Source organism: Aspergillus melleus, assembly GCF_016097325.1.
Source record: "Aspergillus melleus strain CBS 546.65 chromosome Unknown contig1, whole genome shotgun sequence".
NCBI classification, from domain to species: domain Eukaryota; kingdom Fungi; phylum Ascomycota; class Eurotiomycetes; order Eurotiales; family Aspergillaceae; genus Aspergillus; species Aspergillus melleus.
In genome coordinates, this window is record NW_025763370.1 from 1,443,134 (window position 1) to 1,454,860 (window position 11,727).

Genomic DNA, 11,727 nt, shown 5'->3' on the forward strand with positions numbered 1-11,727 from the left:
ATTCCGGTTACGATACTTACCGTACGACAGCTGACCGCCCGGTGATGCGCTAAGCCCGATCGAGGCGGTTTCCCTGGCCGGCCGGAGTTTTGCCCCGAGGGAAAAGAAAGCGAAGAGAAGGACGTAGAGTCGAGCTCGACCCCATCCATCCCCTCTCACTCCCTCCTCCCCAGTATGCAGAGGCGGGCGGTCTTGGAGGTGAGTCCTTGCTGTCCCCGGAGCTGCACTGACGGCGACACGCGTTTACTGATTCGATCTGAATTCCTCTCCGCAGCTCTCCCGCCGCCATGGTGTCGACTGGTCGTGCGCAACCAGACGCAGAGCGACAGCTTTCACGCCAACGCCAACTTACGTTCCCCTGCGGAACTTTCGATCGTCTCTCATATCGCTCGACTCCTCCGACTCGTCATCTTCTACCGGAACAAGCGATAATGGGGCCGGCGCTAAGCCTACGGCCACAGGGCCGAAATTTGGCGCCCGCTGGGGCAGCAGACTACCTCAGAGATCGGCCGGCCTGAGTCCCGCTGAACAGGCCATGCGCGATGCTCTGGTAGAGAAGAGTAAAGTAGAAATGCAAGAGCGAGAGCGAGCTCTACAACAAAAACAGCAGCGGCAACAGCAACAGGAACAGGAAGCCCAATCTCGCCAGCATCAGCCCGAAGGGCGTCAACACGATACAGTTCTTCGTTTCCAGGCATCGAGGTGGCAGAAAAACGGTCGACCAATGCCTTTTCCCAATCGAAAGCAAACCGAGGACCTTGAACCTGATAGAAATCTAGAAATCACCACTGCCTCATTGCCGAGACACCTTCGAGAGGCCGACTGGGTTTGTCCGGACTGCCAGCTTGTATGCTTTGGGAAACACATCAGGTGTCCGTCCTGCAAGGCTGTCAGACCAGATTTGAACTCGCCTCCGCCGAAGAAATCTCAGTTCGGCAATGACCGATCCACACTTCCGATACGCAAGATAGAAAGCACAGGGCCAAATGATATCTCGTTGGCAGGCGACCAGAAAACACGTGCCCTCAGAAACTTTACATTCAGTCAGGGTAGATTTACCGGCCCTCGAATGGTTTTCGACGAACTCGAACCAGATACAGCGCGACTGGCGTCTGAAAAGAAGAAAAGATCGGGTGGACAACAACCTCGGTCGGAACCGGAGAATCACCAAGTTGAAGAGAAGGCGGATCCCTGGGCATGGAGTTTGTCGTCGCAGAGTTATGACACACAGGCCGACGATGTTGGGCCTGGAAAATCATCAAAGGGTCGAGACGGCCGCAGGCAAAGACAGCATGCGATGGAGGAAGATGAGTACGACGAGGACGACCAAGCTCGTCGTCGTGCAGAGCGCAAGCAGAAGAAGAGGCAAAAAACGAGACAGAAGGAGGTCGAAGCGGCTCCAATTCCACTATATCTTCCAGAGTTCATCAGCGTCAGCAATCTTGCCGATGTCATTGGCGTGCGTCCGGCCCAGTTCGTTCAGCAAATGGAAGAAATGGGGTTTGAGGATGTTTCATATAGCCACGTGCTCGACGCTGAAACCGCAGGGCTGGTTGCCTCCGAGTTTAACTTTGAGCCTATCTTCGACACTGGAGCCGAGGATGACCTGACTTCCGCACCCGAGCCCGAAGACAAGTCACTTCTACCACCCAGGCCGCCCGTGGTGACCATCATGGGCCATGTCGACCACGGCAAAACGACGATCCTCGATTGGCTTCGCAAGTCGTCCGTGGCTGCGTCGGAACACGGAGGTATTACACAACACATCGGCGCCTTCTCCGTGCCCATGCCTTCTGGAAAGACAATTACCTTCTTGGATACACCCGGTCACGCCGCCTTCCTGGAAATGCGCCGCCGTGGTGCTGACGTGACCGACATCGTTGTCTTGGTTATTGCAGCAGATGATAGCGTGAAACCTCAGACAATTGAGGCCATTAAGCATGCGACCGAATCCAACGTGCCCATTATCGTCGCCATCAGTAAGATCGACAAAGAGAACCTCGATCTTGACAGGGTGAAGCAGGATCTTTCCGTCCACGGTGTCTACGTGGAAGATTATGGAGGCGACGTGCAGGCGATTGGTGTCAGTGGTAAGACCGGTCAAGGAATGGTGGAGCTTGAGGAGGCCATTGTCACTCTCTCGGAGGTCCTCGATCACCGGGCGGATGTCCAGGGTAATGCGGAGGGCTGGGTTATCGAGGCCACGACGAAGAGCTACGGGCGTGTAGCAACGGCCCTCATCAGACGGGGTACACTGCGACCGGGTAATATCATCGTCGCCGGAGGAACCTGGGCACGGGTGCGTACTCTTAGAAACGAAGCCGGCGTTTCGATCTCGGAAGCCACCCCCGGAATGCCCGTGGAGATCGATGGTTGGCGAGAGCAGCCGGCAGCCGGCAGCGAGATCCTGCAAGCCGCGGACGAACAGCACGCCAAGGACGTGGTCGAATATCGCCAGGAGAGAGCCGAGACCGCCAAATTGGGTGAAGATACTGCGGCCATCAACGAGGCTCGCCGGGAGATAATGGAAAAGCGCCGGCTGGAAGGATCGGAAGACGGACAGACTGGCGCTGACCAGAACGCGTCCGGACCTAAAGGGGTGAATTTCATCATCAAGGCCGACGTTGGCGGATCGGCCGAGGCCGTGATGAACTCGATCACGGCGATCGGCAACAACGAAGTGTATGCCAACGTGCTTCGCTCCGGAGTTGGGCCCGTCGGAGAATTCGATATCGAGCACGCTGCCGCAGCCAATGGCCACCTAATCTCTTTCAACATGCCCATTGATCCGGCCATGAACCGGATGGCCGAGATGCGCGGCCTGAAGATCATGGACTACAACATCATCTACAAGCTCATCGATGACGTCAAGGATATACTGAGCGAGAAGCTACCTCCGTTGGTGACTACTCGTGTCACTGGAGAGGCCGAGATCGGGCAGATCTTCGAGATCACCCTCAAGAGCAGGGTGAAGATGCCCATCGCCGGGTGCAAGGTTCGTAACGGAGTGATCAACCGGGCCCGGAAGGTTCGCGTGACGAGAGGCCAGGAAGTTATCTACGACGGTAAGTGTTTCCCATGTTTATTCCTGCGGGTGCACCCCTCCTTGACAGCAAGATACTGACTTTTTCCCAAGGCATGATCAACTCTCTCAAGAACGTCAAAAAGGACGTGACGGAGATGCGCAAGGACACCGAGTGCGGTATCGGGTTCGAGAACTGGACGGAGTTTGCTGTGGGCGACCACATCCAGTGCTACGAGGAGATCTTCGAGAAGCGACATCTCTGATCCTCTTACCTGCTCACTTCCTGCTCACCGTACGGGAGGGCCTGGAAGCTCCTATCATTCTTGTAACATTTATTGGGTCATCCTTTGCATTGGGCCTCCGGCGTTTATTCGACTGCAGGCGAATCTTCTCATCATCTGCGCTTCATTTTTTTCTCATGAAACATTTTGTATAATCTGCGCTAATTGGGAGTGGGAGCGGGTGTGCGAGTAAATGAGTGTGTGTATGTTATATGAGGTAAGGAAGACGGAGCGCAAGAAAAAGGGGGAGCAAAGAGCGAGAGATTCATAAATCTCCTTGGAATGTATGTACATGTACAGTATAGAAATCTACATAACCATCCATCCTCTAACCAGATATCTTACCCAAGCATGTAAGCCACTCACTCACCATCCATATCTCCCTCATCTAGCTTTCCACCTCACCCGACTCACCCACCTCGCCCAATCCTGCACATCCTCTCTCTCCAGGATCCTATCCACGGTAAACCACTCCCTCGCCAACTCCTCATTACTCGCCATCCGATGCACAAACGAATGGCACGCGCGACACAGCCACGCCACGCTATTCAGCATCCACTCCTCATGCCACCCCTTCTTGCGCACCTTGTCGTGCACCCCGCGCGGAATCAGATGGTGATACGACAGCGGAATCCAGTCCCGTTCGCAGATCTCGCATGCATCTGTTCGTGTGGTCGCCCAGACGGGTGGTGCGCGCGTCACGGCTCCCACGTATTCGGTTACGACCCGCGCGAGGAAATCGGACACTTCGCTGTCGATGTCGGTGTCGGTGCTGGAAGGCGCCGGGAGGAGGCCGTAGGCGGTTAAGGTGTCCGGGACGGAGGGCGGGAGGGTCGTTAGGATGGCGGAGAGGGTGGGGGCTGGGAGGTGAGGGTCTGGTGTGTATCGGGCTCGGAGGGCGGGGGAGTTTTGGATGGTCGTGTAGGAGAGGGTTTGGAGGTCGGTGGGGAAGGAGGTGAAGATCTCGGTGGCGAGGAACTGTGGGAGTTTGCGTGGTTGGTATCATATCATTATCATATCATATCATATCATGGTATACGAGGTTCAGTGTTGACTAGGTAGGACCAGAGGACATGGACATAGTGGCCTGGAGTTGAGATTGCGGGGATGGTAGGCACTGTAGGTATGTAGTTACATCGATGAAATCTGCCAATTCCTCCGGATCGCCTCGTAGTGCGCTGGACTCGGGTTCTGAGGGCTGTGTCGTGCGGGCTTCATCTTTCTTCACTTTGCCATTGCGGCGGGGCCCGGGCCTATGCGCCTTGCGTTTCGTCTTGGTCGGTCGATGCGTGTCGGATTTCTCAACAATGGCACTGGACAGACATTCTCGGAAGATGGGGTAGTTGGTGTCGCTGGATTCAGAGGTCATTGGGACAAGGAGAATTAAAGAGGGAGAGAAAGGGAGAGAGGTAGAAAAGAGAGAAGATCATGGGAAGGAAGAGTCCTCGAGTAGAATTGACATCATACCCTAAACGATAGTTAACTATTTATGGATCTATTAATAATACTAAAATTTATAGTTTACCCCCGCGCGGAACCGCGTCCCAATATCTTCTCCCGCAGCCTTAAGATAATATTGTAATAGAAGTCTTACGCTCTACCGATTGAGCTAGCCGGGCATCGTGGTTGGGAATAGGCGAGATGATTTGACTTATTAGACACAAACGCAAAGTTAGGCTGATTATTGACGATGCTTGGTATTTCCGCACGCAGGAACTTGATTGGAATATCGTACGTAGGCAGAAAGAAATAAAAAATGACTAGATCAATTGACCAATCTCACTGATTAATAAAAAGATTATCTATAAAGACACAAAGAATCTGTTAATAGAGTATAAATAAAAGAATCCATTAATTATCTAGTAAAGGCTTTCTGTATAAAGTATTGGGACTTTCTATATATACCCGGAAGGATCTCTCATCAATTCGCTATGATAGTAATGAAGTTGTGGAGAGACCAACCGTTAAGAGAGAAATCTATTTTAAATTAAATCATTCATACTTGATTGATCAAGAACCTAGTCCATATCCGCAGAGAAAAAAAGACCCCATGGATCTTAACCAAACAGTCCGACTCGATTATTGGAGGATTCCATTATGAGCCGAGATCGTCTGAGAGACTGTATCCAATCCAGTTCATAGTGAATCGCTTCTCTACAGAATCCAGAGTAGATAACAATTTGCACCATAAGATACCTCATCTGATGGCTCTCCAGCCATCTACAGTAAGATCCTTCATTTTCTATTGGACCAGCCGGTAGAGATCTCGACAACATGAAAACATTCTCTATGTCGTCCTTATGAGATTCCCCCCGTCTGGAACGGTTTAACCGGACAGCTGGCCTAGAACGAGAGTCCTCTTTTAAGAAGCAGTCTCTAAAAAGCGGTCAATATTATACCTGATACTACTCCGCATAGTAATGAAAATATTACCAGCGAGCGATTCAGTAAGACAGATAGACAGTAGGTAAGTAGTAGGTAGGCTATCTAAGCCCAAATAAGAAGTAGGGTCTACTCGATCTCTATTACATTTTTGAGCGATTCAGCAAGTGACCCAGCAAGTAATTCAATAAGTCATTTAATGAATGACTTAGTAATTTAAGATCCTCGTTCGAGTACTGACGACCATCCTCTCGTCTACGCGGTCTAGATCTTCTATCTGAACCCCCTCAGCGAGCAGGAATAGACACTAACTAGGGGGATATCCTAAGCAGACAAAATAGAGATGAAATTTGACGGACCGGGCTAGGGGCTGGTTCTGCGACCCGACTAGGAGATCGTGACCAGTGCCGTCCTGGACTTCCCGGAGACTTACGTCCAGGCCAATCCCAACACCAACCTCGACATGAACCACATTGCCGCCACCGGTCAATTTCTCGGCGGGTATCTCACCCTGCGCGGTGCCGCAGACGCACGCATCAAAGCCTGCATCGCAGTTGATCCCGGGGAAGCCTGCGAGAAAGGGGTACGGGCGTTGAGCTGCTCCAGCATGAGCCCGATGGGTTTTATGCTGGTGTCTTCTGTCAGGCGTTTGTAGGTGTCGGCCATGATTCTCCAATCGTCTGCCGTTGCTGTGGTTACAGGCCATCGGTGCATGGATACCGAAGACCTATGCATGCAGAAACATCTTTTAAAAAAGAATGATACCTGACGAGGTCTAGAGCACTAGAAGAGGAAATCCTCTACGTATTGGAAACATGTCCAATACATAACATTGCAGCGATTCTTCCCGAGTAAGATCGAGTACACATTCGCTGGAAGAACATGGCAGCATCCTCGACTCGAGTATAAATGGAAGCTGAACAGCACAAGTCCATCTAACTGAGAAATTGGCCCAAATGGTAAACGATGGACAGCTCAGGACGGCTACCTGCCGTGCAATCAACCTATCGGTGAGCTAGACCAGAGCCGAACGACGTTCGGATCGACAGGCCCGGGACTTAATGGCAGCTCATGAAGATTTGTCGGCTTCTCAGCCGTGAGGCTCGCAACAAAAGAAGCGACACAAGACTGAACATGTCCTAGTCGTCTTGACGAAGAACACTGCGGACATATGGCTGCAGATTTGTTGAAGACAGTTACGAAAGTCTACGAATTCAATCGTTCCTTGCAGTCATGCAACAAGGTTGATTGGCAGGAGTGTACGCTGTAAATATTTCCAAACGCTCCACGCAGAAAGAAGGATTTGGGGTAAGGCAGCAATTGGTCTGACCTTCTTTTTCCCCTCCGAAATCCATGGGAGAATAGTGGATGTCAGAGTGAATAAGAAGGAGTGATCAGTAAGGTATGTGAAGAAAAAAAGAAAACCGAAAGGGAAGAAAGAAGAAAATTTTATTTATGCCCGCGGCCTGACCGCCTTTGCTTATCGATAAGACTAGCCTGGCTAAGCGGATGGCGGTGAACGATGGGGCTGGCCAACACCAGGCGGCAGAATAATCATCATTCATCATGACGAACCCAACAATACTCCGTAACACCGCTAATTCATCCCCGCCGGAAGATCACAGCAGACTAATATTTGGATCCCCAGTCCAGCATCATGACGAGAGCGTGGAATCTCGACAAAGCTGCATGGCTCTATCCTTTCCGGGTCAGTCTATCTTGGTTGCCTGTCCAGGCTGTCCAGACATTCTGCACTCTCTTCGTGGTCTTCTGGAGCTAACATCTTTCGTTCTTTCACAGGGCCTTTATTATTTCATCTCGCATCGCTTCCTGTGGCCTCTTTTTAAGGCCCGGTTGATCCCTATCGTCTTGTTGTCAACCTTCATCTACTTCCTGCTCTTCTTCTTCACCTACTTGCCGCAAGTGGCGTTCCTTGCCATCTTCCAAGGCAAAGGGGCGTGGGTCAACGGTGCCTTCCTGGTTCTGGGAGAAGGAGCTGCTATAGTGGCCTTGCTCTTTGAAGCCTTCTTCGTGGATGAAACGCTAGTGGACATCTTCGACGCCGTCCTGGTGAACGAAGGCCAAGGGGAGTTGGTCACCACGTCGCGGGTGTTATATCCTCAAGGCGATGATGTGGTGCAGCGGTTGGGCAAACCCACCCAGAGCGCCATCTACGCTCCGTTCTCGCTGCGACAGATAATAGAATTCATCGTCCTCCTACCGCTGAACTTTATTCCGGTGGCGGGCACGCCCATGTTCCTCGTGCTCACCGGTTATCGAGCGGGCCCTTTCCATCACTGGCGATATTTCCAGCTATTGGACCTATCAAAACCTCAGAGGAAAGATCGGATTTCCCGACGACAGCTGCAATACACCTCGTGAGTTCCCAATGTCCCACTTGGATCCCCCTTTCCCTTCTTTCTCTCCGACAGATCCACCCGGACGTAATTTGAATTAATCAGCGGGAATGTACAGATTTGGAACGGTGGCTTTGCTGCTTCAGCTGGTCCCCATCCTTTCCATGTTTTTCCTAATGTCGACTGCGGTTGGCTCAGCCCTTTGGGCTGTGGACATCGAGAACAAACGTGGTCTCCTCGTGGAATCCGGTCCGGACCCAGTGGGTGACTTCCACGATAATGAGAACTGAATCAGTGAATGACGCCATGAGATAAGACGACTCCCCCATTTTCTGTTAGCCCCCCTACTTTTTTTGCGGGATAATTCTTTTTCTGTTCGATTCATTCCTGGCATATCTTAGTTAATCCACCGTGTCATCTCCTACAAGATCTCATTTATGAGAGGGCTGAACCAGGAATAGATGATACCCTTGCTTCGGACGATCCCAATGTGGCTTGGGACTTGACCCTTGACCGTAGAATTGGCAGCATCGACCGTAGGGATCTGAATGATTTTTTTTAGGTATGAATCACGAAAGGAACGACCTGGACGGGTCTCCACTCTCAGACACCCCTTTTTCTGGTCTTTGTTACAGCCTAGAGCCCAGTGAGGCTAACCGTGCGATGGATTCTGGGTCCCTGAGGCCCTGGAAACGACCTGAAGAGGCAAAGGTGAGGCCGGTAGTGGATCAACGACGAACTCTAATCGGAGAATGTCTTCAGTCTATTTGCAATTGCCTATATGAGGGTAGGGCCCCGGGTCCGGATCCGAGTCCGAGGATCCGCAAAGCCTTCCCCTTTGCAGGTTAGCAGCAGGCAGAAAGCAGAAAGAAGACCGAGCAGAAGCAAAGACCGCATGACTAAGTCGCTCCATGACGCGGGCCACGTGACCTGCGCACGGGATCGACGGAGAAGGCTTCCCTGCCAGACTCCGCCCACTCTCCTGCTGCTGTCGGTTGAGTGTTGACTGGAAAATGCGACCGCTGGCATCCCGCGGATCGTAATTGACAGTCCTGTTTCTCTCACCCTGGTTGATCTTCCCTGCTTGCAGTATTTACCTCGGCAGATCTCCCGGTTCTCTTGATCTCCAGGATCGCTCCAGTCCGTTTCTGTTCCACTTCATCCTGGTGGTACTGGCGTTTCAAAACGGCTTACTGTGCGAGTCCCATAAAATGCGAAAAGCCCAGCGCCACCTGCGAGACGGATGATATACTACGTGCTCTAGGCGCTCTTGGATGCGACCTGAAGCATGGAAACGCTCGTCGCGAAGCCTCGATGCCCATGGACCCACGAACCAGGTTGCGCAAGGCCTGCGATGCCTGCAGTATTCGGAAAGTGAAGGTATGCCTAAGACCCAGTGAACTTTGCTGCGCGCGGAGAAACGAATGAATCAAAAGCTAAGTGGTCTGTTTCCCAGTGTGACACTAGCGGTCCGCCCTGTCGGTCGTGCGCAAGCTTGGATATCCCCTGCACTTATGAGCGACCGAGTCGACGTCGCGGCCCTCCCAATCGTCATGCAGAAGCCTTCAAGAAGCAAAAGCTGGGCCCTTCTCCAGCTGCCTCCCCAAGCCCTTCAGATCAACCTTCACCTGTCCGACCAGCATCGACAGTGTCTGTCGGAAACAGCAGCTCCTCCGCATCCTTCCCGTCATCTGTAGAATCAATATGCCCGTTTTCCACAGTGCGACTGTTGATCGACGACTACTTTACGTACATCCACCCTCTGATCCCGATCCCCCACGAGCCCACGTTTCGGGCGGCCCTTGACAGAAGAGAAGACCTTACCAATCGTACGTTCTTGGCCCTCACGGCCTCTATGATCGGCACGCTTGTGGCTTCGTTCCCTCGTCGGCCCAAGCTGCACTTGAAAACGGAGGCCGAGAGGGCGGCGTTCCCTCACTCGATGGCCATGGTCAAGAAATGTCGCGATGTTGCTGTGCAAGCACGAGGCCTGGGATACCTTGATCGAAGCGCCACCGTTTACGACGCGGCCATCAGTTATTTCCTGGGGATATGTTCGGGCTATATGTACAGCATGCGTCGGTGCCGAACCTACTTTGCTGAATGCTTAACGATGTTACATGTCTATGACTTGTGTCGTCCGTCCCGTCGACTGTCCTCTTCTTGTGCAACCAGTCCCAATTCTGCCTCCTCGCCACTATCGCTTGACCAAGTAGGTGCAACGGGGGAGGCTCCGGTCGATCTGATTGGACAGGAACTCGGCCGACGTCTGTTCTACACCACTTTAGTCGGATACCGAACTCTGCAGCAGTTGGGCTCGACAGACACCACCTTTCACGTCCCCCCAGAAACCCCGACGGATCGGTATCCCCCTCTCCCGCTCGAGGTCGACGATGAATACATCTTTTCTACCCACGTGGAACCCCAGCCTGCCCATCGAGTCTCCCGTCTCGTGGGGTTCAACGCCAACGTTCGAGTGTACAATTCGTACAATTCACTCTCCGCATGGGAAATCGCCTTCGGGAGCGGTCAGATCTACGATTGGGAACGACAAAGGACAATAATCTGGGATTGTTTACAGAAAGCCAAGTCCGCACTGGATGGGATCTCCCAAGAACTGGCGCTACACCGGACTCCGGCCTCCTCTCCATCAAGACGTGAATCGACCCTGGCAACCTTCCCCATTGCAGCAGATCCGAATCTAGTTGAGCGCCATTACATTCAGTACGAGATTCAGAAGGCCAACATCTATGCAAGTCAGCTGGGAACGCGGTCCTACTTGGTAGAAAAATACTGGAGTCTCTACGGGGCCTGGCAGAGATACCAAATTCCGGCAGACCAACGACAACACTCCAAAAGCCCGTTGCCAATCAAGGTGGAGGGCGAGCGACCCAACCCTAACCGGGCTCCTAGCTCAGATGCTCAACTGGATGGTCTCGGAAAGATCATGGCGGAAGAACGCCGGCTCGTGATCCGCGATCTTTCTGTGCTATTGCGATCCGTAAATGAAGTTAACATGGAGCCCAACGGCGCCAGTTTTGTTGGTTTCCCCAGTCGTCTTCCCATCCATCTCTACGAAAAGCTAACATATCACTTTTCAGTCTAGCAAAGTTCGCCAAGTTGCGTCAACTCTTCTAAATCCTCCCAATCCAAGCACGGATGCATCAACACCCTCCACCACCGTAGCCGCCGGTCCACAACCTCTCACCCTCGCCGAAACCGAATCATACCTCCACGCTTTCATCGACACTCTGGTCCGACTAGAGGGCCTAGCCGCCCCGACGCCCGGTGTCACTAGCGCCAGCCCCCCCGTAAAGGGCCGCTCAATGAGCTACCTCAGCGACAACGAACGCGACGAAGAGGAGCTCCGCCAATGGGCCAGTCTTAAAGAATACCAAGTCAAATTCGCCGAAGGGGGTGGCCTTTTCACCGAGTTATGACGAAAGATGGACCTTTTATCCCCGAGCCTTTCCTTCATATACTACCATTTTTACCTCGTATACCCCCATCTGATACCTTACCTACCCTTCTCTTTCTCTGTGAATCTTTTACCTACTTTGTCTATATCACGGGGGCTTTGTCCCCACACTCACGCCTCTGGATAAAGAATCGGACGAGGGCGTTTGACCCCTCCGAATACTGGTTGATGGATTGATTGATTTATACTGTACTGCCCTGGGAG

General features: G+C 52.4%; 5 protein-coding genes across 5 annotated transcripts; 3 read left to right on the forward strand and 2 right to left on the reverse strand.

The window, feature by feature from the left end:
* Positions 1–174: 174 nt before the first annotated feature.
* Positions 175–3,288, forward strand: IFM1 (translation initiation factor 2; the record flags this gene model as incomplete). The annotated part of the gene is made up of 3 exons (XM_046082205.1): positions 175–198; positions 275–3,065; positions 3,137–3,288. The coding sequence occupies 3 exons, from the start codon at positions 175–177 to the stop codon at positions 3,286–3,288; spliced, it is 2,967 nt and encodes a 988-aa protein (XP_045938162.1).
* Positions 3,289–3,690: 402 nt separating this feature from the next.
* Positions 3,691–4,675, reverse strand: LDX57_000560 (uncharacterized protein; the record flags this gene model as incomplete). The annotated part of the gene is made up of 2 exons (XM_046082206.1): positions 3,691–4,284; positions 4,442–4,675. The coding sequence occupies 2 exons, from the start codon at positions 4,673–4,675 to the stop codon at positions 3,691–3,693; spliced, it is 828 nt and encodes a 275-aa protein (XP_045938163.1).
* Positions 4,676–5,995: 1,320 nt separating this feature from the next.
* LDX57_000561 (uncharacterized protein) lies at positions 5,996–6,394 on the reverse strand (the record flags this gene model as incomplete). Its single annotated transcript, XM_046082207.1, has 1 exon — positions 5,996–6,394. The coding sequence occupies one exon, from the start codon at positions 6,392–6,394 to the stop codon at positions 5,996–5,998; it is 399 nt and encodes a 132-aa protein (XP_045938164.1).
* Positions 6,395–7,345: 951 nt separating this feature from the next.
* Positions 7,346–8,335, forward strand: LDX57_000562 (EI24 domain-containing protein; the record flags this gene model as incomplete). Its single annotated transcript, XM_046082208.1, has 3 exons — positions 7,346–7,396; positions 7,489–8,066; positions 8,164–8,335. The coding sequence occupies 3 exons, from the start codon at positions 7,346–7,348 to the stop codon at positions 8,333–8,335; spliced, it is 801 nt and encodes a 266-aa protein (XP_045938165.1).
* Positions 8,336–9,359: 1,024 nt separating this feature from the next.
* On the forward strand, positions 9,360–11,485 carry LDX57_000563 (uncharacterized protein; the record flags this gene model as incomplete). The annotated part of the gene is made up of 3 exons (XM_046082209.1): positions 9,360–9,425; positions 9,502–11,085; positions 11,147–11,485. The coding sequence occupies 3 exons, from the start codon at positions 9,360–9,362 to the stop codon at positions 11,483–11,485; spliced, it is 1,989 nt and encodes a 662-aa protein (XP_045938166.1).
* Between the last annotated feature and the right edge of the window lie 242 nt (positions 11,486–11,727).